Source organism: Hemicordylus capensis, chromosome 5, assembly GCF_027244095.1.
Source record: "Hemicordylus capensis ecotype Gifberg chromosome 5, rHemCap1.1.pri, whole genome shotgun sequence".
NCBI lineage: Eukaryota > Metazoa > Chordata > Lepidosauria > Squamata > Cordylidae > Hemicordylus > Hemicordylus capensis.
The window spans coordinates 32,789,358-32,816,372 of NC_069661.1; the positions used below are offsets into that span (position 1 = coordinate 32,789,358).

Below are 27,015 nucleotides of genomic sequence, written 5' to 3' on the forward strand. Positions count from 1 at the left end.
GAGTTGATACAGTATGGAGCAAAATTTGGTCAAGAAGCATTCCTATGGGGAAAGATTTTTGTGAGTGATATCAATTTTTTAGGGATATTGGGAAGCTTAGGCTTCCTTAATAAAACACACTTATTAGGGCGTAAGCATCTTACACAGTAGAACTTCCTTCCTAGTAAACATGTCTAGGATTACTGTGCTAGTTAATATTTGTGTAGAGTTTAAGCACTGCTAACTGAATCTTGCTGGAGTCTGAAATAACTTGATTTATTGAGTGAAAATGTTATCAACGCAGATGTTTGCAGTGGACTTCATGGGGATGAATCAGCTGTATAATAACACGGGCATGATTACGTCAGAACTACCACTTCGCACAGGTAAGTACCACTGCTGCTTGATTAAAATGGTTTGTTGGTGATTATTTGAAAGATGATTTGATTATCAGATTTTGAGAGGCCTGTTTTCTTCTAAAACAATTGCACAGTTGTGGAAAAGCCCAATTTGCACAATCACAAAAGTGGCACAACTGGAGTTGTGCAATGATATAACCATTGGAAATATTGGCCATAACATTGCACAGCTCTGGTTGTGCAAATTGTGCTCCTGCGCAGTTGTGCAAAAGCAACATTAGAAGGTGACCATAAAGTTGCACGGTATGCCAGTCAACATTTACAGCACCTTTAACCATTATTATTTTAAAATATCAGGAAAACTGATTTTAAGGGCCTTGATCTTGCATGACCATTTTGTTGTCCAAAAAAATCTTACAGACTACAATAATTGTTCCACAGTCTGTTTAACCAAACATCTCTAAAGATGTTCCATGATTATTATTTTTCTTTCTTTCTTTTTTTTTTAAAGAGAAAAATGCATAGTGGCAAGTGTCAAAGTCTGGAGTTGGGTGTCGTGCTTAAGTACACAATACTCTAATCTGTTTGGTTCTTTATTTCTGAAATGGTGCTTTGTGTTCAGGATTGCTGGATCAAAGTTCATAACATAAGGAGCACTGTGCAGTTCCATTCTGAAATACAGGGCATTTATGTTCCATGGTTATGTGTAATATAATATAATGTAATGTAATGTAATATAGTAATACGGAACAGCCGTTAAACATAAAGCATCATTCATTTCTCCTTCTTATGCTGCACAAGGTAATGCCGATGGTACAGCACCACCCATGCAGCTGCAAGTGCATGCTTGTCTAAATCACTGCCCATGGTGTTGCAGAACAGGGCTGTTCTACTGAAACGTAAAACTGCAACTGTGATTTCACGCAATGCTATATCTATTACTTCCGAAGGTGCTGTACCGTTGTGTACTCTGCACAGTATGTTGTATATACAGAGTTACAGTATGCTTTACAATTGTCCTTCACCACAAGGTGGTTGGTGCTCTCATTTTACATATGGAAAACTGCGGTTGAGAGAAGGGTACTTGCCAATGAGTTAATGGCAAAGCTAGGGCTTGATCTGAATCCAAGAAACCCTCTCTGTCTGTTCAATTTCCATGAACATGGAATATATATAAACAGGGACATAGACCATTTTCTGTATGTCTGCACAAAAATCACAACCACCTCCAGAGTGGCAGGAAAACAAAAAAATCCCAGCCCAGATACCATATGCAGTTTTTGGATGGCATTTATCTACTGGAGTAATTGTTAATCCTATTATGCTTTCTAATGTGGTCTACAGTAAAGCTAGCTTCCTGTATCTTTTAAATATCTTTCCATATTGGTTAATTGTGTATTTCCTGTCAGATGTCAAATCATGAAACCCTCTACGTCTGTTATCACCCTAAGAAGTGAAAATGCAAGCCTTATTCTGGATTTTTTTCTGATTGTCACACAAATTGGCATACATCATATCCACTAAAATAATGTGGATTCACTCTGCTCTGATGATCAGTCTTCCATAGTGCATATGGAAAGAGAGATCAGTGGACCCATGTACCTTTTAGGATGTACTTCAGTTTTATACACTAATACAAATATTGTTATACTTTATGAACAAACATATTTTATTTTTTTAAAATTTGTTGTACTTTAAAAAAAAAAAACTAAAATAAAATGGGAAGGAATGTTGCCTGTGTGCAAAATCTGTACAGCGGTTAGTCAATATTTTCATGCCTTTCATTTCTGAAAATCTCCTTCTTGAGCAAATTTGGGACTGATTTTATTATGTAATGGCAACAATGGCAACACTACTACTTAAATATTTTAATTGCAAAATAATTTAATATGCTGTTGTGAAGGAATGAGGTCTGAACCTCCCCTTTTTGTGTTAGGGATTTCTATACTGCATATGTATTTGCTTGCTCTCTATGTTAAAAAGCTGTGCAGGGGTCAAAAGTTCACAGCCCCATTCTGCAGTTTGGTTTGGGAGGGGAAAGAGTTTTACAGGTCGAGTATCGCTAATCCGGACTGCTTGGGACCAGCAGTGTTCCGGATTTTGGACTTTTCCAGATTTTGGAATCGTCCATCTAAAGTACACTGAGGTGGAACTCTCGTGAGAGCGTGCGAGAGTTCCAGCACGGAAAAACAATGATGGCGAGGAGGTGGGTGAGTGGAGGAGGGTAGCGGAGGAGGCAGGAGGCACCGGTGGTAGTGCGGACGTGGGCAAGCGGTGGAGGCTAGTGGAGGAGGTGGTGGTGGTGGCAGCGGGGAGGGGGTGGGTGGGCGGGCAACGGGATGGCCCTGGCCCTGAGGAAGGCGGCTTGACTGCATTTTAAAAGTAAGCTGAGGTTTTTGTTTGTTTGTTTGTTTTACAGCGTGGTGTCTGGATTTTAGAGCATTCCGGATTTTGGATGTCCGGACAAGGGGTACTCGACCTGTACTGGTTAACCTTTGGAGGGAAGAGAGAGTTTGATTTGATTGAGTATATTTTAAAATAATGGAGGGAACTTGAGTTGTCCTGATTGGTTTGTTTGAAAAAAATTAGAAGGGGGATAGAGAGTAAACGTAGGCTTGCCTGCAGCAGAGAGACGCACTGATCCTATTTCATACAAAAAGATTTGAGCAATCTCTAAGGTTGCTGGACTTAAAACAGCAAGGAATTCTGTGCGATTAACTAGCATAATTGTGAACTCTCAATAGGAACACAGGAAGCTGCCTTATATATCGGGTCAGACCATTGGTCCATCTAGCTCAGTATTGTCTACACAGACAGGCAAGCAGTGGCTTCTCCAAGGCTGTAGCAGGAGTCTCTCCCAGCCCTGTCTTGGAGATGCCAAGGAGGGAACTTGGAACTTTCTGATTGCAAGCATGTAGTTCCTCTTTCCAGAGCAACCCCGTCCCCTAAGGGGAATATTTTACAGTGTTCACACATGTAGTCTCCGTAGCAGACCTGTCCCCTGCTCAGCAAAGGTAGCAGACAAGTCATGCCTGCTACCATAAGACCAACTTAATGGCACAGGACCATTGTCCCATATTAAACTAGGAAATGCCAGCTGACACAGTGTTTTGTCAATCAATAATTATGTTGCCAAGGAACATGTTAACATTAAAAGGATTAGTGCTACACAGTTAATTCTTTGTATATAGATATGCTTGGGAAGTTTGGGGACTTTCTGGCCATAAATGCCCTGTTTTCTTATAGCTTCCCAAAGGTGAAAGTCCAAACATTTTTTGTTGACACAGTCCTATAAGTGGATTTAGCTGCATTTTGTTTTCTGAGTCGACCTAAGTAAAATGCCATGAGTGACTTGGAGCAGCTTTGCCCATCAGAAACATAGGAGGAGAGAATGACTTGCTCATGCTGGCTGACATCCTGTGCAGTGATACCTTGGCATTAGGATAGGAACCCACTGAGGCTGCAGCAGTGAAAGGCAGCCCTGATGGTGTTGCTCAATAGGGCAGTTGTACAATGACCAAAAGCACTATCTAGGACATTGCACAGTGCTGCTTCCATTGGAAACAATGGAAGTAGTGCTACACAATAGTGTGGTCATTGCGCAGATGCTCTGTTTTGCAACACGAGCTGCACTGCCTTTCATATTGCACAGCTGCCCAAGTGGGTCCCTCATGCTGAGCTCTTTAACCTCTGCTAACTGGGCAAAGAGGCACCTTTTTAACGTGGTGGTTCTCTTTATTTAGCAGGGGGAGAGTAACTGGCCCTATCCACCCACATCATAGTACTTACAGTGACTGTTGCTGGTGTCTGTCTGTTTCTTTTTAGATTGTGAGCTATTTGGGGACAGGGAGCCATATTATTTATTTATTTATTATTTCTCTGTGTAAACCACTTTGGAAACTTTTATTGGAAAGCAGTATATAAATAGTTGTTGTTTCCAGATTAGACCCTGCAATGGGGTTAGGACATATCTCTGAAGTGTGCTTCCACACTTCCTGTGTTGTGACACTGCAGTCTCTACGCTGATAGCAAGGTGCCATTCATATTTCCAGTGCCTTGTTTCTAATTTAATCGCTGTGATATAGTGCTATGACGTCGTATATCCGGCGTTAAAAAGTTGCTGTTTTTTCGGGTTCCAAGGTTTTGTGAGACTGTCCCCCCCCACCCCCGCGCTGCTGTTTACATTTTGAATGCGATTTGCCTGAACGGACTCATTTTGCTGCTGTTGCGCAGCTAGTCTGGAAAGCGCCCCAGTGAATCGCTGCACAGAATATCAGCTATGGCTTCTTGTGTAGTGTGGAAAGTGGACGTGGGGAGGAAATGGTTCTGCTCATTTTTCCCCCCCTACTGTGATATGTATGAACTCCACACACATACTGGCCAATGTCCAATGCAGCCTAATGTGAGTGGTGTATCGATCCATTCATGCTGCTGAAGGTCACATATTTGCATGCTAATAATTACTCATTAAGCTTTATTTAATGAGGGATCCAGGCTGGGATCCAGGTAGGCCCAAGAGTGCACACAAAGTGCTTCTACATCTCGGTTACCCCCTCTGAGAACATTTACTCTGGTGGATCTGCTGATGTTTGGGGGCAGCTTTTTGTGGGGCACAGGAGTCTGCAATAGGGGGCAGCTGAGAATCTTCCTTGCATGTGTAAATCACCATAATATGACCCATTGTACACGGACCCATATATTTATACCACTTTTCCTTAAAGCTCAAAGAAGCTTTATCAGAAAGCAATATAAAACAACTATAAATGGTTTTCTGTCAATAAACTGAGCGCCATCATACAACCTCAGTCTACAACTGGTTAAAAAGCCACCTGAAACAAATAAATTTACTCGAGCCATTTTTCTATGGAGAATTCTTGATAACTATTGCAGAAATCCTGTGTGTGTGCGTGTGTGTGTGTGCTTATTATGGAAATATGGCTGCTCAGATAATTTTGGTGCCTCTTGCGTATTTTAATTGTTAGTGGAGCAGGATAAAGATCATACGAGTATAATATAAACAAATCAAGGGAGTATATCTGTCCTCATTTTCTTAAGGCATCATATGCAAAATTGTGGTTTTGTAAATGAAATGTACTGTAATACTTTAAAACTCTTAATCCCTCTGAGTTATTTTCTCTTTATTTCTATTTTAACTAGCTGATGGACCATACATTCAAATTGTTGAACAACCTAAGCAGGTAAGAGAAGATCTATCATTTTTTGAAGCAACTAAAGACTTTTAAAATTAGCATATCAAGATCTGAATTCTGCTGTGTATCAGAAGAATTCTTCTTCTGATGTAGAAATGTTGAATAATATGTTGTCATCCTGCTTCATACAAAGCACATCCTATTATGGGTGATTAATGTTGCTTTTGTTGACAAAGAGGTGTTTTATTGGCATTTTGATAGAAATCTAAAGATATTGTAGAACTTTTCCCCAAAAAAGATTCTTAATAAGCATACCATGTTCTTGACAAGGCAGCTGTATGCTAATCTGAGGTAAGGGAGCCTACACTTGTATGAAGGGGGGATAAAAAAATTAATGCTTAAAAAAAATTAAATCAGATTTTAAAAAAGTAATTAAAATACCAAATTTCCAATTCTCATGTGTGTATGTATTTATCTGATTGCTGTCCTGCCCTTCCAAAAATGGCTCAGGGCAGTTTACACAGAGAAATAAATAAATAAATAAGATGCAGATATGCTACATCAACAATTAAAGTTTCCTAAAAATGAATTGACTATGTATTGCACACATTGAGTTAACTACCAATTAAAATAGGAATTCATTTCAGTGTCATCTCATGAAAATGACTCTAGTCTGCCCAGCAGCACCCAGAAACTACCAGCTTTTGATGCTGAAAATTTCTGGGCTTTTGGTTTCCGTTTCTAACCCTGTTTTTCACGTGCAAAGACACAGACTGGCTAGTAGGCTGGTGGTTGTGGTGGGGCCGAGCCAAAGCAGAGGAATTAAGAGAGAGATACAATATAGGGAAAGAGTTGAAGTAGAAAAACAGTGGGGGATGGGGGAAGGGGAAGGCATGATTCAGTACACAGCTTCCTGTATTGCTCCACATTTGCCACCAAAAAACTGTCATAGTATTACATTAAAAAGTAAAATTCAAATTATCTAAAAAATGGCATGCGGTGTATCCTCCTCGATGTTGTAAATGATCTATTGAACTATAACATAATGAGGCTGTTCCTACGATCAGCCAAAACCAGCATAAGGAAACCAAGCCTGTTCCTGGTGGTTTGCAAGAACCTCCGGGAACTGCATGGCTCCCGGTGGTGGCATGGCAGCAAACCCCCAAAGAGGCCTGTTACTTAGTCAGGGTTAAGGACGTGAGCTCACCCTTAACCCGGACTCAATGATTGTGTGGCAGTGCTGCGTGGCTCGGACACAGCAGTAGCCTCCCAGCCAGTCCTGGGGGAATCCCCCTAATGCACCGTGCACTCACGGTGTCTTGTCCCCCGACTTGTCCCTCTGCACCGCCAGTGAGGCAGCTACATATCTGGGTGTGCAATCTCTGCACCCATACCAGGGATCATCTTCCCTCAAGCCCTTTCTCACTGATCGTGAGAAAGGGCTCCATGTGTTTTAGTAATCAGCTTTGCACCATTTTTAAAGAAATGTGTGAAGAAATATCATTGGGAAACTTGATTTAAATCAATGATTTAAACTGAGGTTTTTTTCTTGGTGATTTAAATCCCCCTGATTTAAATAACACCCCGCCCCCCACTTGTATGCATCCCTGCTATACAGAATGTGCACTTTCCTGAAGTAGAGTTTAGGGAAAATGCAATGCACAAATATTTATGGGTTCAAAGTCAAAAGGCAAATCAAGAGCCCCTAAATATTCTTGGACTCATTTCCCCCCCTTACCAGATCGTTTCTAGATTATTCTTGGTTCTTTTTGGTTAACCTAGTGTTTTGATTTGAAAATAATTCTCTTTGCTCATTATCACAGCAGCTCTCTGAAAGTAGGTTGCTATAATTCCTGTTTTATGGATGGTAAATTAATCTTGAGGTACAGTTGACATAGCTGTGGCCATCCACTATACACATGGCTGAGAAGGTAACTGATTTCAGTCAGCTACTGAAAACAAGCTGAGGGGGGTTGAAAATTAGCCACAGATGTGGTGCCTGATGGTCCTGTTTCCCAGCTTGTTTGCAATGACCAACACTGATTTAAGGGGGTAAATAAATCTGAGTAATCTAGACCAGGGATTCTCAACGTTGGGTCCCCAGATGTTATTGAACTTCAACTCCCGTAATCCCCAACTAAAGGCCACTGGGGCTAGGGATTATGGGAGTTGAAGTCCAATAACATCTGGGGACTCAATGTTGAAAATCCCTGATCTAGATTATTATCATTACTATTTATATACTGCTTTTCAACAACAAAACTTCTCATAGCAAAGGAATTTTTAAAAAGAGTCCCAAAGGCACTTTAAAAAGAAACACAAGAGACACCAACCCACAGCCAGTGGTTAAGATGCTATGCTGGGATGGATGATGATGATGATACCATGTTGCAATGAAAAATTCTCTAAGTGGTTTAGATCGAAAAAGAATAACAAAAATAAGTTGTCTTCTTGTCCCCAAAGGGCCACGCAAAAGAAATGCAAGGCAGTCACCAGCATCAGCCACTGTAGGGACACTGTGTTGGGGTTGAGTAGCAAGGACAATTGCTATCCCCTTACTAAGATAAGAGAGTCACCTCAAAAAGATCCCTCTTTGACCAGTTAACAGGCCAGAGTTATTAGGGGTTGTTACCACAATAACGTTTACTCACATTTGGTTTCCTCTAGCCCTTCTGCGTTCTACAGTCCTGACATGAGTAAACATTATTAAAGCAACAGCCTCTAACTTTGGCTTGTAAAACTGAGGAGAATTTGCAGTGTTCAAGGTCACCCTAATAGCTTGGGTGCAAGTTGATGTACAGTTAGCTGCAGGCACCTATATTGTTCTTGTGTTTTTCCTCCCATTGGGCTAATAAGCAGCTTTGGAAGGGGCAGTTTAGATTGGAAATCGGCAAACATCCCCCCCCGCCCCCAATTCTACCGTTCTGATCAAATCAACCCCCAATCCCACTTTATCAATTTTTCAAAGAAAAAACTTTGGGAGATCTAGCCACAAGATCTCCTCCACCGTGTCTGTTTCAGCCCACCTTTCATAGGCTGCTACAAATGCCAGTGGTTGAGGATGGCATGATTCAGCTGAGAGAGAGAGACACGCTGCTTGAATGAATCTAGCCCTGAAGCAACTAATAGACTATGGCCTGTGTAGCCTGCCTCGTGGTAGCCTCAGTTTGAAATTGGATCAAACTGGGGGAAAGGATTTCCCCAGTCCTTTTACCTACATTCACCAAGTATGATTTCCACCCTTTAAATTGCTGAGATGTTTGCAGCACATTTTGAGTGAAAGCCAAACATCCGTTGTAGTGCTAAAACGGAAAAAAGATTTGAACAGGATAGCTAGTGCCTAGGTTTTGAGGTTGATTACTCATTTTGAGAGCTACTGTATGAGTCGTATGCCAAGCTGTAGATTGGTCAATGATTTCAGTTTGGAGAACCTATATGATGGATGCCTGGAGCCTGGTTATTTATTTGGTCTTTTTCCTATCAAGGATTTAGGGGAGGTTATAATATAGCTATACCTCATGTAATCACTACAATAACTTTGAAAGGCATTAGGATGAGGAAATGTTATTTGCTCAATGCCAGCTTCATAGTGGAGAACTGCTTCATATGCTACAGAAGTCTGGTATGGAACAATAATGCATATCTTTATCCTAAAATGAATATCTGTCGGGCTAAGCCAAAAATAGGCTCTGTTGACTGCTAACAGTCGCAGTAAAAATGCATGAACCATCCCAAAAACAAATTTCAGTGTGTAAAATAAATTTTAGCACATGTCCATATGCAACTGTTTCATGAAGCCAGCATGGAGTAGTGGTTAGAGTGTTGGACTAGGACCTGGAAGACGTGAGTTCGAAGCCCCTTTCAACCATGAAACTCACTGGGTGACTCTGGGCCAGTCATGTATCTTTCAGCCTAACCTACCTCACAGGGTTGTTGTGATGATAAAAAATAACCATGTACACTGCTCTGAGCTCCTCAGAGGAAAAGCGGGATATAAATGTAAAAAAATAAAAATGAAATATGATACATTTTATTTTACTTCCATGTATATTCGAGTATACAGTTGGGATGCTGCTGCTGATCATGCAAATGGCTGATGCGCGTGCACAGAGACCATGTGCTTGCTGGCAACGGGTGCCCCACCAGTACACAGTTAATCCTGGGGAGAATGCCGGGGGTAACAGTGATGGCAGTGATCAGAGGGGGAGCAGGCATGGACCTGATCTCCTCCACTTTAAAGGGGCTGGGGAAACCCTCATTTTTAAAGGGAGGTGCCACGCAATTCGGCTGCCAAATCACATTTTGACACATCCCTATATTCATTCATTATAATTTGATTAATTTAGTTGCTCAGTTTGTTCTTTGTTCATAAACAATCTGGATGATCAAGTGTGTAAAAGCTATTTGGGGTGGTGAAACCCAAAATGGATTGCAAAAAGTTCCAAAAGGATCTTTCCAAACTGTGTGAGTGGGCAACAAAATGGCAAATGCAGTTCAGTTTAAGTAAGTGTAAAGTGATGCACATTGGGACAAAAAAAACCAACCCTCAACTTCACATATTCACTGATGGAATCTGAGCTGTTAGTAACTAACCAGAAAAAGATTGTGTTGGATCACTGAATGAAAATGTAGATCCAGTATGTGGCAACTATGAAAAGACCTTGAGATATTAGGAAAGGCTCTGAAAATTAAAACCATGAGTATTATAATGCCCTTATTTACAAAAATCTATTGTGCAGCCACATTTGAAATACTCTGTGCAGTTCTGGTTCCTGCATCTCACAAAGGATATTACAGAGCTAGAAAAGGTGCAGATGAGAGCATCCAAAATAACTGGAGCAGCTACCTTAATGTGGAAAAGCTACATCATTTGGAGCTTTTAAATTTAGAATAAAGGTGAATGGTGAGGACATGGTTGAGGCTAATGAAATTATGCATGGTGTGGAGACGGTGGATAGAGAGACTTTTTTCCTCCCGTAACGCTAAAACCCAGGCAAGAGATTGACAAGCAAAAGGAGGTAATTCATCAGACAACGCATACACAGTATATGGAAATTGCTGCCACAAGATGTGGTGATGGCCACTAGCTTGGATGGCTTAAAAAGGGGATTAGACAAATTCATGGAGGACAGGTTTTCAGTGGTTACCTCCAGGTTCAGAGGCAGTACGCCTGTGAATATCGGCTGCAAAGGAGCAATGGCAAGGGGCTTTATTCTCCTGCCTGCTTCCCACAGTTGGTCCCTGTAGGGAACATAATGCTGGACTAGATAGGCCTTGGCCTCATCCAGCAGGGTGGTCTTATATTCTTACAAAATATGTACATCATAAGACGAAGGTTGCATGTCTGTGTGCATCTGAATATATGTTTAGGACATTTAAGAAATTCTTGCAGTTTTATGAATTTGAAGTTCTACTTTGTATCCTATCCTCCATCCCATTTTAAGGGGAAACTGGAATAATATAAAGAAAAGGAAACCACTGGAATATTTCTTCATTCCTTTAACCTGAGTATATCATAACATCTTTTTAAGATAATGTCTAAGGTAGATGTGCCGTATGTCAGGATTTGGTGCATGCAGTTAAAGATTTTGCTGTTTTTCCTGTTACAAAAGTCATGTGGTCCAGAAACTTTGATTTCTTATCTCTGATAGCTTCCCAGTCTATCCCATGTGTCTGAAATACAGCATTACTTCTATCTAATCAGTGAACATACAAGGATGGTTAGTAAGGATAGTTCTGAACAAAAAGGTGAAAGCCTTTTTGATTAAAATGTTGCATTTGTTGATTGGCTTCAGTACTGCACTCAGCTAAGAGTTGTATAAAATATACATTCATTAATTTCTTACTGCATTATTCTGATACTAAGGTCATGCAACTGACTTATCTGTAAGCTGAGTTTGTAAAACAAACATTTAAGCATTTTTCTCTTTCATAGATCAGTTGGCATTTCTTTAACCAACTAGTTACAAATATTTTCTTCTGAGAATGTTGTAGCAGTTAATATGTCTTTTTACAGTGTGATGAGACAAAATATTTTTGCAGAATATTCAAGCATTATTTATCTAGCATGCTGTGAATTTATTTACCAAATATATACAAGGGGTTCCAAGATTATTATTTTTTATCTAGAGGGTGTGTGTGGAATTTTAAGGTTTTATTTTTTCATTTATATACCACCCATCCAAAAATGGCTCAGGGCGGTTCACAATTAAAAAAAAAATCATTTAAAATTTAACCTTTAATAACCCCATTAAAAACTTTATTAATAATAATAATAATAATAATAATTTCATTTATCATTATAAAATGATGACCATGCAACATGGTAACAAAACACAATTCAACTTGACATGTACTTTTCTACCGTTACATTATATAACTGTACATCAGTAGTGCTGCATATATATGAGAATATTTGTATAAGAATAGAAAGAAAATAAATGAAGAAGGAAGATGGGTGAACTTGTCTATTAATTTGTCCAATGTTTTTTAAAAAGCTGTATTTCTGTTTTAAGTTGATTTATTAACCTTTTAAAAAATATTCTCCGTAGAGGGGGTTTCGTTTCCGCTATGTTTGTGAAGGACCATCCCATGGTGGACTTCCTGGAGCATCTAGTGAAAAGAACAAAAAGTCATATCCACAAGTTAAAGTAAGTTTATTATTTTAGTTGCCATCAACCATATTTGACTTAAGTCTGAAATGGCTTCACTTAAGGTTCAGTGGCTCACTTCCTGACTAAATTTACTAGAGGAAGTACTATTGAAATTTAGTAGTCCTTTAGACTTCTTGCCTGAGTAGTACTATTCAGTAAGTTAGTCTAGGTGTCATCCACTGTATGTTTCAACATGATCTTCTTGGTTGTGGAAACTGTGGCTCTGAAGAAGAAACATCAATAGCTGTCTACTGTTACCTGGGTGTTTTCCACACTGGACGCTGCAACGTATTAAAAACGTTTCTATTGAGTGCCTCTCCAGATTGCCCTCGGTGTCACCGCATTGTAAGAAGGGTGCCGTCCACATTCCCCACACCTGGATTCGAATCAAAATGATGTGATTTTTGCCCTACAACACTCTTAATGCGTCTCAGGAAACTAGCTGTATTGTTCCATATTAGGGAGGCTATAAGTGTACTTAACGCACTGCAACGTGTGACAGTCTGGATAGATTTTTATATTTACTCTGAAAATGACATCTTCTGCTTCCTCCTGCCTCTTTAAATGTTTAGCTCTCATGGGTGGGGGCGGCAACATATGGAGGGAAGGGCAACAGCAGTCTCCCTCCCCTTCCAACCCTACTGGAAGCTGCTTAAGGCGGCACAGGGGAATAGTCTCCCTTCTTCAACCTCCCGATTTTTTGTTCTTGCAGCCCTTCTCCTAACCCACTGCAACCCCTCCAAGGACTAGGAGCTCCCGCCAGCCAGTGCTCACATCTCCCTTTTTCAAATCAGCTCGGATAATATAGTCTCCACTTAGCGGACGGGGGAGGGTGTTTCTTGGTGTTTCGGAGAAATCAGAGCGAGAGGAAATGTCTCAAGCTTTTTCTTCCTCCCTGAAGATGACTTGATGGGAGCCAGGGACGTAACTACTATTAGGCAAGGGGAGGCGGCTGCCTGGGGGGCCCCATGCCTCGAGGGGGCCCCCAGAGGCAAGTCACATGTGAAGTAAGTGTGTGTGTGTGTGTGTGTGTGTGTGTGTGTGTGTGTGTATCAGCGAGGGGCCCATTATAAAATTTTGTCTCTGGGTCCACTCCAGCCTTGTTATGCCCCTGATGGGAGCTGAGAGAAATGAAGGACCTGGGGGGAAATATTCTACAGAGAGATTGCAAAAGCTGCAGTGTAAATAAAGAGAGCAGCAAACACATTGAATAATTGGAAGGGAACAAAACAAGCCAGGAGGAGGAGAGAGAAAAGAGTTTTTGCTGGTCAGTAAACTTGCAAGCAGCTGCTGGGATAAGGACATTGTTGTAAAAAATAAACTAATTTGAAGCATTTGAAACTAATCCCCGTGAATGAACTCGGTCCGAGGGGAAATGGGGGGGGGCAGAGATGGGGTGGTGGAAGGCATGGAAGAGAAATGGCTGTAAACGTCCCTCACCTCTCTCCCCAACCCCCATTTCAGCCTTCTATCGCTCCAACATACCAACATGAGCAGGCAGAACGTTTTAAGCAGAACCCCCACCTGCGTCTTCAGACTGCTCGCCTCCTCTTTGCCTCTTCCCTCCCTCTCCACCATTGGAATTTTAAAATAAAAAATTATGTTTGTTTGTCTTGCGCTAGCCTGCATTGACAAAAGGAATTTTTTTGGAAAGGTTCTTTCCCCTCCTGTTGGATTTGCGCAAGTACACCAAGAAATTGTTTATTTAAAAAAGAGTCCCGCCAGGTCAGCGAGCCCCCTCTCCCTACAAAACCCCATTGGCCGAGACAGAGGAGGAGGAGGGGCCAGTGGATGCGTTCTAGAGGTGGAGTATGGAAGCTCCCTGCCTAGGAAAACCACTGCAGTAATCAGACAGATTACTTCCTGAAAATCGCTGTGCTCCCGGTTTCAAACTACCACTGCCTCACTCCGTTACACTTTGCAACACTTTAAGCATTGCAAATCTTGTAGTGTGGAAAATGCCCTGGTAAACTTTCCAGGGCCTAATGGGGGTGCTTACCAGGAGCATTCCCAGATGGGGCTTTTAGCTCGCTTCTCCACAGGAATGAAGGGAGTGTGTTTGCACATCACTCACATGATTCAGCTTTTTCCTTACGCATCAAAGCATGGCCCAATATATGCCCGGCGTTTTAAAAAAATCCAGTTTTGTGTCAGTTGGGGGGGGGCAAATTCAAACTCGCAGTAAAGCCTGCTGTCTGGGAAAGCTCACCAATGGCAACAGTGAATGCTCCTTTTTCAGTGACATCATCACTGCCGTACCAGAGGAGCAACAAGAGAGCACTGCTGTTAACAACATAAGAACAGCCCTGCTGGATCAGACCCAAGGCCCATCTAGTCCAGCATCCTGTTTCACACAGTGGCCCACCAGATGCCGCTGGAAGCCACAGGCAGGAGTTGAGGGCATGCCCTCTCTCCTGTTGTTACTCCCCTGCAACTGGTACTCAGAGGCATCCTGCCCCTGAGGCTGGAGGTGGTCCTCAGCCCTCCCACTAGTAGCCTTTGATAGACCTCTCCTCCATGAAGTTATCCAAACCCTTCTTAATTCCACAAGTTGATTATGCGTTGTGTGAAAAAGTACTTCCGTTTGTTGGTCCTAGATTCCTTGGCAATCAATTTCATGGGATGATCCCTGGTTCTAGTGTTATGTGAGAGGGAGAAGAATTTCTCTCTATCCACTTTCTCCACACCATGTATGATTTTATAGACCTCTATAATGTCTCCCCACAGTTGTCTTTTTTCTTAACTAAATAGCCCCAGGTGTTGTAGCCTTGCCTCATAAGAAAAGTGCTCTAGGCCCCTGATCATCTTGGTTGCCCTCTTCTGTACCTTTTCCAGTTCTACAATATTCTTTTTTAGATGTGGTGACCAGAATTGTACGCAGTACTCCAGGTGTGGCTGCACCATAGTTTTGTATAAGGGCATTATAATATCAACAATTTTGTTTTCAATCCCCTTCCCAATGAGCCCCAGCATGGAATTGGCCTTTTTTCACAGCTGCCACACATTGAGTCAATACTTTCAACAAGCTGCCCACCACGACCCCAAGATTCCTCTCCTGGTCACTCACCAACAGCTCAGATTCCATTAGCGTATACTTGAAGTTGGGGGTTTTGTCCCAATGTGCATCACTTTACACTTGTCAACATTGAACTGCATTTGCCATTTTGTCACCCACTCCCCCAGTTTGAAGAGATCCTTTTGGAGCTCCTCACAATCCGTTTTGGATTTCACTACCCAAAAGAGTTTCATCTGTTGTCATCTCCTTCCAATTTCTGCATCTGCAAATGGGCTTTCTCTAGATCCTCTGTCCCTACCTGCACAGGCATTTCTGGAGGACGTCTATTTGCTGATGGAGAGTGCAGTAGGAGGTAGTGGCAGAGTTACTCTCTCAACTGAGAGAGTCACATGCTGCCACTTCCATCACAAAAATTGTGAGTATTGGACTTCCAGAGTTCAGCTGAGTGTACCCTCTGATAGCCATGGGCCCCTGGACCCAGCCCATGCAGCCATTCCTGAATATTGTCATGAGACCTATGGAAAGGGATTTTGTTTGTGTGTGAGTGTTTTTTTTCTCCTTTTTGTTGTACGGATACTTCTCCTTGCATTGTGTTTCCTCTTTATTATAGCTTTGTTCCTTGACTTGCCTTTTAAAGTTTATCTAAAGCTTCTCCTTTTTTGTCGTCTTATTTTTTGCGTGTATAAATTCTCCCGTTGCAACTCCTTTTGGAAAAGAAATACACGGAAGTTCCTCAAGGCTACTTACTGGCTTGTTAGTGCCTGTTTTTGTTTCAAGTTTAGCCAGTAGGAGAGAGAAATACTTTGCATATTGGTTTCTTTCTGTCTGTCCTCTGCCCCAGGTGCTTCATTTTCATGAATGACAAGAACTCTGCAGAGATCACAGAAGATACAAAACCTGGCATTGTTCCTCCAGTATGTTCAACACAATATTCTAAATCAGGGATTCCCAACGTTGGGTCCCCAGATGTTATTGAATTTCAACTCTCATAATTCCCAGCTACAGTGGCCTTTGGATGGGGATTATGGGAGTTGAACTCCAATAACATCTGGGGACCCAACGTTGAGAATCCCTGTTCTAAATCATTGCTAGTCAATATGGCCTTGGAAGGCAAGTCTCTTGATGACTATATACTACCTCCAGAGGTATTATGCCTCTAAATGTCAGTTTCAGTGAAGCAAGGGCAGGAGACAGGGCATGCCTTCATCTCCTGCTTCTGAGTTTCCCAGAGGCATCTGGTGGGCCACTGTAGGAAACAGGATGCTGGACTAGATAGGCCTTGGGCCTGACTCAGCAAGGTCCTTACGATGTTCTTATGTTATGGCCTTCCAAACTGTAGCTTAATGTTGAACTCAAAAGAAGGAAATGTAAACATTGATAATGGAGCATGGGAAGCCAAGAATTCTGCATAATACTGGAAATCCTACATAGCCTTTTTATTGGTGGTTCACACTTCCATAAAGAAACACATTTATCTCTGAATAATCTACAATAGTCAGTGAGAGTGTATGGTGGTTTAACTTATTTATGTTTAATAACAGCTCTGAAATTACACCTTCAATTTTTTTACAGCCATGCCTATTATCTGCAAGCCTTTATCCTTGCCTAACAAGGTGTCTGGCAACATCCTGTTCTTTGACTAGTCCAGGGGTCATTGGCCAGATTATGAAACTTAATTGATCTGTTATGAATACCCTGAGGCATCTGAATAGCCTTATTCATAATGTTGGTGTGTGATTGCCTTGTATATGCTTAGTGCAATCACAAGGCATTCACAAGAAAAGTTGCATTCTATGGGTACAATCCAAAACTACTCAGTTCAAAGGGCCATTAATTTCAGTGGAATGTTGGTTAGTCACAAAATAGCCTTTTTATTGCTCTTGCAATAGGACCAATGCTGGTAAGCCCTTCTGGGGGTGTGTTTTCTATGCTTTGGTAAAGTTCTTGTGCTTGTGGTAGTGAACTATTTAATACTGATTGACTGATCTGGTAAGATGGAATGAGCTGTTGAGCTGTTTAGGGAACAAAGCAGTTTGCAGTGCAGTATCTGTGAGGGAAGGCAAGGTTGTCATTTTGGCTGAGACTAACCTCACACAAGAAGTGAGTGAGGATTAGGAAGAGGGCTGGGAGGTAAGGAGGATGATAGACAGGGAATCCAAAGGCAGGGAAGCTGATGGAAGGTCAATAGTATGCATGAGAAAAAAATGTGAAAGAAGGCTAGATGTTTAAAGGGTGGTGGGGTTCACATAAATAATGCTGAACCTATTTGCAAGGTAGATAACTGATTTGCCTTGACCCAGATCAAGGCAGGAACTTGAGGTTCACTCAGGGCCTCAAACAAAGATGTGTAACCAAGATTTGGCTTGCCAAACCAAGTGCTGCTCCCACTGAGGGGCACATTATGTCTGAACTCATACTCTCATGAACCTCTGGTTCATTCCAGGTGAGCCTACCCCTTTGCTAATAGGACCAATGGCTGCACAACGCCTGACATAGAGAAGGCTTGCTAGTCAAAAGGCAGCACAGGGATAGCATCCAGGTCCTCCTTGGGAAGCATGGGCAGGGGACATACCTCTGGCTCAACTTGGCTACTTCCAACACACCAAGTAATGTGATTGTCTCCAACCCACATTTAGATTCCCTCCAGGGTCTATACTCTGTTGAAATAATATCCAGAATAAAGTAGGCATGCGAGGATGCAGAGGTTGCTGGATGGAGACATTGTCAGAGGAATTCTCCCAGCTGTGGCCACTGTAGCCACTGCTGTCATTGCAGCATTGTGACTGGTAATCCTGAAACAGCAATCCTATGCATACTCCCTGTTCAAATGTGGAGTAGGCCCACTTGAACAGGGCAACTTGCTTCCAAGTAGGCATCGGGCTATTGGAGCAACACTGAAGTAGCTTGGCACATAAATAACTTGCAAGGCACTGAGAGGGAAGGGCTGGATTCCTTTGATTTTGCATAAGACATTGTGCTGCCCGAATGTGTGTCCCTCTGCATATATAGGTGAGAGAAGAGGGAACAGAGTTCTGTTGAGCCCTGTTAGAGTCCTCTGTGTGTGTGTGTGCTGTGCCCATGATATGAGTGGATCGTGCCCATTGTGTGCAGCTGGTTTATTTTATCACCTGCAGATTGTTTGTTTTTATTTTGTTTCCTTCTTCTTCTGTGGGTTTCGATTTTACTGCTTTTACAAGTAAACAGAAAAACAACTGGGTATTTGAAGCCAAGCTTAATGCATGAATTGGGCTGCCATGCTGCCCGAAACTGATATTTCAAAGTTCTCTCAATATGATTCAAATTGACACTACCCCTCTAATCTGTACAACAAAACTTTCTCTCAACCAGAATGAATTAAATTAGCTATGTAGAGTTAAAGGATGATCAGTTTAGATCCTCTGAATGGTGCTTCACACTCTTGACTGTGAGTGATGTAAGAATTACCATGCTGGGTTTGTTGTGCCCTCAAGTCAGTGTTGACTCCTGGCGACCACAGAGCCATGTGGTTTTCTTGGTAGAATACAGGAGTGGTTTACCATTGCCTTCTCCTGCGCAGTGTAAGATGATGCCTTTCAGTACCTTCCCATATCGCTTTCCCCCCATATTCTGGGAAACATACCAGCCGGGATTCAAACCAAGTGCCTCCTGCTCTCAAGCTAGGGACTGTTTTATTTTTTTGTTTCCAGTGGTGATGGTGGTGATGTTCATTTTTGGTTAAGAAAATAGATGGGATGGTGCTTGGTTTGCATAGGGAGCCTGGCCCTCTTAAACTTTTGTACCCTTACCTACTATTTTTTAGGAGGTTGACCCAGAAGTTCACAAGTTTGGGTCCCCAGATGTGCTTGTACTGTAATTCCCATCATCCCCATTCACAATGGCCATTGTGACTGCAGAAGATAGGAATTGCTGTGGCTGGTGATTCTGGGAGTTGTCATCAAAAAATGCCTGGTGGGGCCCGAGGTTGTGAACCCATGTGCTAGAGGGAACCCATTATTTGGCTAAAATTGCAAAGATTCATGGGAAGCATGTGGATTTCATTAAGGGCTCCAGTAATTTGAGCCTTGGTATGGACCACAACCTAGCAAATTCGATTACATTGCTAGCAAATTTGATTACAATTCAATTACATTTACCTCTAGCCTGAAGGGGCTATAAGTAAAAAAATAAATTAAAAAATCGCGGACTGGCGGTCCCGGTCTGGATGGGACCAGGTTTCAGTCCCGGTCTGGATGGAACGGGGGGGCGGGTTTCAATTCAACCACGAAACATTGAATTGAACCCCCAAACCAGTTCGCACATCCCTACTTTACAGTATTTGCACAGCTGCCTCATTGCTATACCATTGGGGGCAGCTTTGAAGTTGTTCAACAGCCGCAAAGAGTCCCTTACCTTAAAGGAGAGCTGCACAGAATGTAGCCCAGTGTCTGATGGTTATGCTTGTTCTTATTTCCATATATAAAAGGTCTTGTTTTATTACAAACAATTGTGATGTTCTGAGTTGGGTCATTCTGAGTATTCTTACCTCAAAAAGTTCACAGTACGTTGTTTAGTCTCCAGCTACTGGTTTTTAGGCATGGACTGGGGAAAGTGGGCAGCCCTTTGATGAAACAACATATCCAGTCTCTGTAAACAGCCATAGGTTATGCCCTCATTCAGCATCAGAGACTGAATTAATTTAGGCATATGTGGCAAGTGAATCTTCTGTCTGAAAAAGTTAAGGTTCACTTGCTGTCTGTCTCTCTGATAGAAATATGGTATGCCCTAAACTATTTATATAAGTTAGGCATGAATCCTTCATGTTTACTTTTCATAACTATATTACTTAAGCACTGGCAGAAAATAGCATTTCCCCATTTTTTGTACTTCGTCAATGGCCTAAAGAAGTTATCTTCTGGATGCAAGATTCTACCAGGTACAGCTGATTGCCTCATCTAAATAATTGTCTGGGGAAATGTTGGAATTCTTATCATTTACTGCCACTGAGATTTCTGAAAGAACTTATATGTGCCATCTCCAGAACTGGAAACTGTTTTCACAGGCATCATCAAAAATCCTCAAAGGATTTTCTTTCAGGTGGGGGTGAAGAACCTGTGTCTGTGTGACTCATGCCATGGTTATATTTCTTTGTAATTTTTGTAATATAAATTAATATGATACCTTATTACATCTTTGCACTTAGAAGACCTACATTAATTCCTAACCACCCCAATATGAAATATGCATATATTGGGGTGGGTTATAATGTTTTAAATGATTTTAATTGTTAATTGATTTAATGTTTTAAATGATTTTAATTGTAAATTGTAATTGGTATAGAAATAAATAAATAAATAAATATAACTATATCAAAACTGGATAATCAACCAATAAATAATTGCTCAGTATTAAAGTGGTTGTTCTGCTTCTTATAGATCTGTAATTATGTTGGGCCTGCAAAAGTCATTGTACAGTTAGTCACAAATGGAAAACATGCCCATCTGCATGCTCACAGCTTGGTGGGGAAGCACTGCGAGAATGGAGTATGCACAGCTAATGCAGGACCAAAAGATATGGTCGTAGGGTAAGTGCACCAATGTATTTTTGCAATATGATTTATGTGCAGATGTGTTAGGATGGTTCAGACATAATATCAAAAATATGTTTTAGCACATGTCAATGAAGCCAGTATTTGTGTGCTCCATTTTCCTCTCTTCCTTCCAGTTTACGGGCATCCAGTCCTATTTTTCAGGCATGAGGTTACTCTAACTTTGGAACTAAATTGGAAATGAGAGGAGAAATTGGAGTGTGGAAGGGGAGGTAATGGAAGGGAAAGTATTAGCATATGAGTTGTTCACATTGTGTCGAACCATGGTTTGGTGTTGCATCTGAACTGAATAGTGTATATAAATGGGGAGACAGAAATCATAAAAACAAAAGTGTAAATTGAACACTCGCCATTCATTTAGCACTACATCATATGGGCCCTTTACCTTGATCTATTGTGGCTTCAGAGAGTTTATCATGTTTTTCAAACTATTTATTATATTTTTATATATATTTTTAAAAACATTTTTATACCGCCCAAAACTTACGTCTCTGGGCAGTTTACAACAGAATAAAAACAAAGTAAAACATTCGTTAAGACAAAAATGGGGGGAGGGGGGGACACACACATTTCAACAATTTAAAAAATTTAAAATAATATTTTAAAACAGCATTAAAACCATTAAAACAACATTAATTAAAAGCCTGGGTGAAGAGATGTGTTTTTAAAGACTTTTTAAAAGTCTTTTATTTATATTTATATTTATATACCACCCCATCTGTCAGCTCTGGGCAGATCACAACAAGCAAAATAGAGACATAATTAAAACCCACAAAACAATCAAAAATTAAAACAATATAAACAATTTTAAAATAGTTTTTAAAACTTGGAAGTCCAGACCAGAAACATAAGGGCTCTCTTGAAGGCCAGTGATATAGTTAAACCTCAGATTTCTGCGGAGAGTGGATTCCACAGCTTAGGAGCAGCTGCAGAGAATACCCAGTCCCAAGTCACCACCAGACAAGCCACCACCAGAGGCGGATATCTCCAGATGTCTTTGATATGAATCTCTTTCTTCAGATGGGGACCACTCTTTGCTAAATATGTGAAGAAGCCTTTAACATTCTTTGCTTTTACTTACTAGCAACTTGTGGAGTTGGTTATTTTTGTCATTCCAAAAAACATGTGTAATAGAGAGAGGTTGAAATAAATGTTTGACATTATGCTATAAACTTCATTAGGAATTTTGGTATTTTCCATATCCAAAAGAGAGAGATCATTTGAGCTAGCTGAGGAAACTGATATTTGATTTTATTGAAATAATATATTAGGCATAATTGCATAATTATGTTTGCATAATTGCAAACACTGAGGCTATTCTCATGATTGGCCAAAAGTGGGCTAAGGGACCCTAGGCCACTTTGGGGCAATCATGTGCTGCAATGGGAGCTTCACGGCTCCTGGCAGAAAAGATCCCAAAGTACCCCTCCTCTTAGATGAGGTTAACAGAGCGAACGCTCCATTAAACCTCATCTTTTGGCTCGTGTGTCGCCGCAGTGCGCAGCGACACACAAGTAGACCCCCCCCACGAGAGGCTGCCAGCAGCCTCCTGGGCTCGGGGGGTCTCTCCAGGATGCCCCATGCGCTTGTGCAGGGCATCCTGGAACTTCCGGGAGCCACACAGCCCCTGATCCCCACAGCCCCCGCCGGCTCCGTGACGGAGCCGGCAGTTGTGTCGGTGGCTGATCCAGCCGCCCAGGGAAGCTTCTTGATCATCTGCGGGGAGAGCGGGCTAATCCCGCTTTCCCCGCAAACCCCCTTACGGCTCTTCATACTGATCGTGTGAAGAGCCTCCTTGACTGACATGATGGGCAGCCCTATGTCAGTGTCAGCCCTATATCAAGGCTGCTACGTAATTTGAAAGGAGCCCTGATGGTGTGATGTGACAGAACAGCTGCAGAACAACAGCCACACAGTGCTCCTTTTGTTGGAAGCATATGGGAAATGGAACAATCCCGCAAGCCCACCCCATGTTACTTTGCCACACTGCTGCTTTTAAGCAGTTGCCCCACAGCTTGGATCCATTATGAACCAAGCAGGGAGAAATGACTAAAATAGCTTCATACAGCAAGGTAAAATGGGATAGGTGTGGGTTTTCATTTCTCACCCCCTGTATGCATTCCTCCCCCTACTTCCACTTTATGTAAAGAGTAAGCTTGTGTTTAATAAGCACATGCTGGTTACCCTGAATATCTGCTACGTTGCACATTGCCCAAGGTTATCCAGTCCATCATTGCCCGATCAACGACTGAGATTCAAAGATTTCCATGTGTCCAAGCACATTAGCTTGAACTCTTTGCACCATGTTGGAGATGCTTCCCTAACTTTCAGGTGCAACGTTGGGGAGTGGGGCTGTAGTAGGAGAGGTGTTTGAGAAATTCTGCATGGGTCCCTTTGAACTCTCCTTAAATGTTCCCTCCCACTACAGTTTCTCAGGTCCAGCCTAGATTGTTGCATTCGCTGGGCCATTCACTCACTCCTAGGTCAAATTGTCACTGCATTTCAGCAACATCAAAATCAATGTGATGTTTGTATAAACATTGGAAACTTTAGGCTGTATGTGCAAATCAACAAAGGGTATACTAAATCCCATTTAATCTAAAGAGATTGTTCAAATAAGTACATATGAGATTAGTTCCAGGAGCGGATCGGGTTTCAGATAAGTTCTAGTTTGATGTCTTATGCCTAAGCTTTTGGAGCATATATGCCAGTCTTGAAAATCATGGCGAGACAAAGGCTTCTTTTCACTTGAAAGGCTCTTACTTTTGATGTTAAGACTCAACATGCCAGCAAGTGATTGCAAGAATTCAAATTTACTCTGAGATTCTGCTTCTAATCTTGAAAGATATGTCATGTTTTCTGTGAAGTATTTCCATTGGTGCCCCCCACCCCAAACACTCTGAAATAATAGACCTGCCCCAGGAGCCAAAAAAATAAATAAATGTTGGAATGTAGGCATCTTTCTTGCTTTCATTAGTGATAATAGAGTTTTAAAAATGCCTGCAACTTCCCCCTGAGTTCAGGATGTATAACTTGCAATTACTTGTCTAATGCTTCAGTCCTTTATACATTTACTTAGGAGTAAGTCCCATTCAGCTAAGTAGGACTTATTTCTGAATAAATTTTTATAACATTGTGCTGCCTCAGTGCATCTTGTTTGATGACCTCTTACTATTAAAACTAAAGTCCTTAACACTTTCCCTGACCTTTTAGTCTGTCTATCTATCTGTCTATCTATATTGTGTTTTTATACCACCTTATATAAATCTCAGGGCAGTTACAAAAGTGTGGGGGGGAAGCATTGGGTGAATTTTGTGAATACAGACTGGAGTTTGTTGCTGTTCTCAGTCTTGAATGAGTGAGCACAGACAGAATAAATGTTTTAATCCCATTGTCTAAATTGCATTAACTGGAGCCAGGGAAGCATTTTTTTTAGAAATGGTGATGAAAACTGCATATTCCTGTAATATAAAATACAGGTGGCCCTCATAATTGGGGTCCTAACAAAAAGGTGGGGACTAAAAAAAAAAGCAGGGAGGAGGCAGAAATAATAGAAAGAAAGTACTATATCTTGCTCTCCTGGTCTCCAGCAATACCTTCCCCCAAAACCCCAGTTCCTTTGATTTTCCACAAATAATTGCCGGGGGTGGGGGAAGGAAATTTTTTTAAAGAGCCACAAAATGGCTCTGCACTGTACAGTGGCAACCAGAAAAGATATCAGAAGTCATTTCCAGTTATTTCCAGCCACCCAAACCCACAGATAGGCAAATTCTAGTCTGTCTGTATACTGTAGATAAAGAAACCAGGTCTCTAAAACCCATTCGCGGATATACAAAACCATGGTTGTTGAAACCACAGGTAATGAGGGCCACCTGTATTTCAGAGAACTTTTTCAAATATTTCCTATTTCTGTGTAGTTTTCCAAATTTGGGTATACTTCACGTTACAAAGAAGAGAGTATTCGATACACTGGAAGCACGCATGATGGATGCATGTAAAAAAGGTTATAATCCAGGTCTTCTGGTACACCCTGAACTCAGCTATATACAAGTGGAAGGTGGCGGGGAGAGGCAGCTAACAGGTGGGTGAGAATTTAATTGATTAAACAAACAGCTCTGATCTCTCTGGCACACAAAATAATTTTTTATAGTTTATTTCAACTGTAGTTTTACTGATTTCTAAAATAAGTAGACTGTCCCCTTCCTTGTGTCCATGCACTGAATGTTTTCAAAGGAGAACAATGTCTTGTGAGGTTCCTAACATAAATAAGATAGAATTGGGAAAGAAGAAAATAGTTTTCTCTGTTGTGCTGCACATTACTACTCAGTCGACAATATCTCTGCCATAAGAAACAGCCTTAAGAAGGCAAGATATAGGAATATTTGACATCTGGGAGTATATATGGGAGTAATTTTCTCATTATGTTCAAACATATAGGACAATCGTATCAAATTTATGACCACATGATATATTCTTGAGAAACTTATATGAGACCAGAGGAACATATGAAAAGTGCTGGAAATGTCAAACTGATTTAGAAGTTTCTTTCATATGTGTTGGACCTTTTAGTCTGCTATATAGTATTAGGCTTGGATTGCAATTGGAAATATAATTCATATTAAACTGGATCTAGAGCCACTTCTTTTTATATTGTCTTACACAAAAAATTACCAAAGAAACTCATTGAACTGTTTTCAGAAATGTTAACAGCTGCTGGAATATGTTACTCTAAATTGTGGGAATTTAGATAAATCCCTCCAGTTTCTGAATGGGAAACCAAATTATATCACTAAAATTGCTAAATTGAATTCTTATAATAAAGCAAAAGAAGACGGCAAGAAATATAACTAATTTGCTCAAAACTGGAGGCATACACTTCCTCTTATATGTTACATTTATTTGGTTTGTTGTAATGTATTAATTGAAATGATGATATTTCTTAATCCTATGTTCAAAGTACTTTTCTTGAAAATAATAATTTGTATATATATATGTTTAAAAGGTCTCATAATCTTGACCAACATCCATCAGAATTCTTTTGAACTGATAATAAAATAGCATTGGTCTCTTTAATCTTCTTTTTTTTATTATAATGTGGGTGGCTTGAGAGTTAGGGCAGACTACTGCATGTAATTCCATGATGCTATATCTTGTATATCTGTGGGGGAAAGGAGCTGGAGAGGACGGTTTGGGGAAGACAGAGAGCTGGGAAAGATAGGATTTGTTTGTTTAGAATATTTATTACCTGATTTTCAGCTGGGGATTGTAGCTGGGGATGATAGGAATTGTAGTTCAGCAGCATCTGGAAGTACCACAGGTTGGGAACCCTTGCCATTATAGGATTCCTCCCCAGTCCTCCACGCATCCTGAAACTGTATGCAGCCAGGTTACTTAATAAACACAAGCAGGGTCGGGGGTGAGAATAATAGAACTGCCATAATGTGTCAGTCTAATGCCAGTTATGTTGCCTAAAAGCCTTGGCTTCAATATGCTGCCTGACATCCTGACTAAGAAAGTACTGGTGCAATGGGAGAAGCACCAGTGCTTCTAAAAAGTTCAACTAATTCAGCTCCACTGCTGGCCCAGTAGTGGGGGCAAATCCAACAACTGCCTCTTCCCCAGGAAGCGCTCTGTGTGCCACCTGGAAATATGTCCCTGAGAGTTCCACAGCCTGTAGGGACATGCTTTTGGGTGATACAGAGGGATTATGGAGGAAGGGGAGGTAATTGAAATTCTCATTCACTCTCTCTCTCTCTCTCTCTCTCTCTCTCTCTCTCTCGCACACACACACACACACACACACCGGTGCAGCGTTTCTCTGTAACTCTTAACAAGCACTGGTACTATGCCGATGCTTCTGGACCGGCAAGAGGAAGTATTTTTTCACACAGGGGGCTTAGACAGATTCATGGTGGGCAGGTCTCTCAGTGGCAACCCGTCTGGTGGCTGTAGGCCATCTCCAGCATCAGAGGCATGATGCCTTTCAATACCAGTTTCAGGGGAGCAACAGCAGGAGAGAGGGCATGCACATACCTCTTGCCTGTGGGCTCCCCAGAGGCATCTAGTGAAACAGGATGCTGGACTAGATGGGCCTTGTGCCTGATCCAGCAGGGCTGTTCTTATGTTCTGCAATCGCATCAGTGATTTGTTAGTCAAGATGTCAGCCCTGATGTTACTTTGCACAATGCCCTTGCTTCTGATGAGCAAATGGATAGAACTCCTCCTAATTCTGACTACCTGTCACCATCCTTCTCTACCAACACCATTGACACAC

At 41.4% G+C, this 27,015-nt stretch overlaps 1 protein-coding gene across 3 annotated transcripts in view; it reads left to right on the forward strand.

The window, feature by feature from the left end:
• Window positions 1-27,015, forward strand: part of NFKB1 (nuclear factor kappa B subunit 1) — a 127,341-nt gene that overhangs the window by 43,226 nt on the left and 57,100 nt on the right. For all 3 annotated transcript variants that reach the window (XM_053252999.1, XM_053253000.1, XM_053253001.1), the window contains 5 exons: window positions 284-365; window positions 5,496-5,536; window positions 12,040-12,138; window positions 20,569-20,717; window positions 24,659-24,822. In XM_053252999.1, the coding sequence (XP_053108974.1) occupies window positions 284-365; window positions 5,496-5,536; window positions 12,040-12,138; window positions 20,569-20,717; window positions 24,659-24,822 (535 nt within the window). The remainder of the gene's footprint in view (window positions 1-283; window positions 366-5,495; window positions 5,537-12,039; window positions 12,139-20,568; window positions 20,718-24,658; window positions 24,823-27,015) is intronic.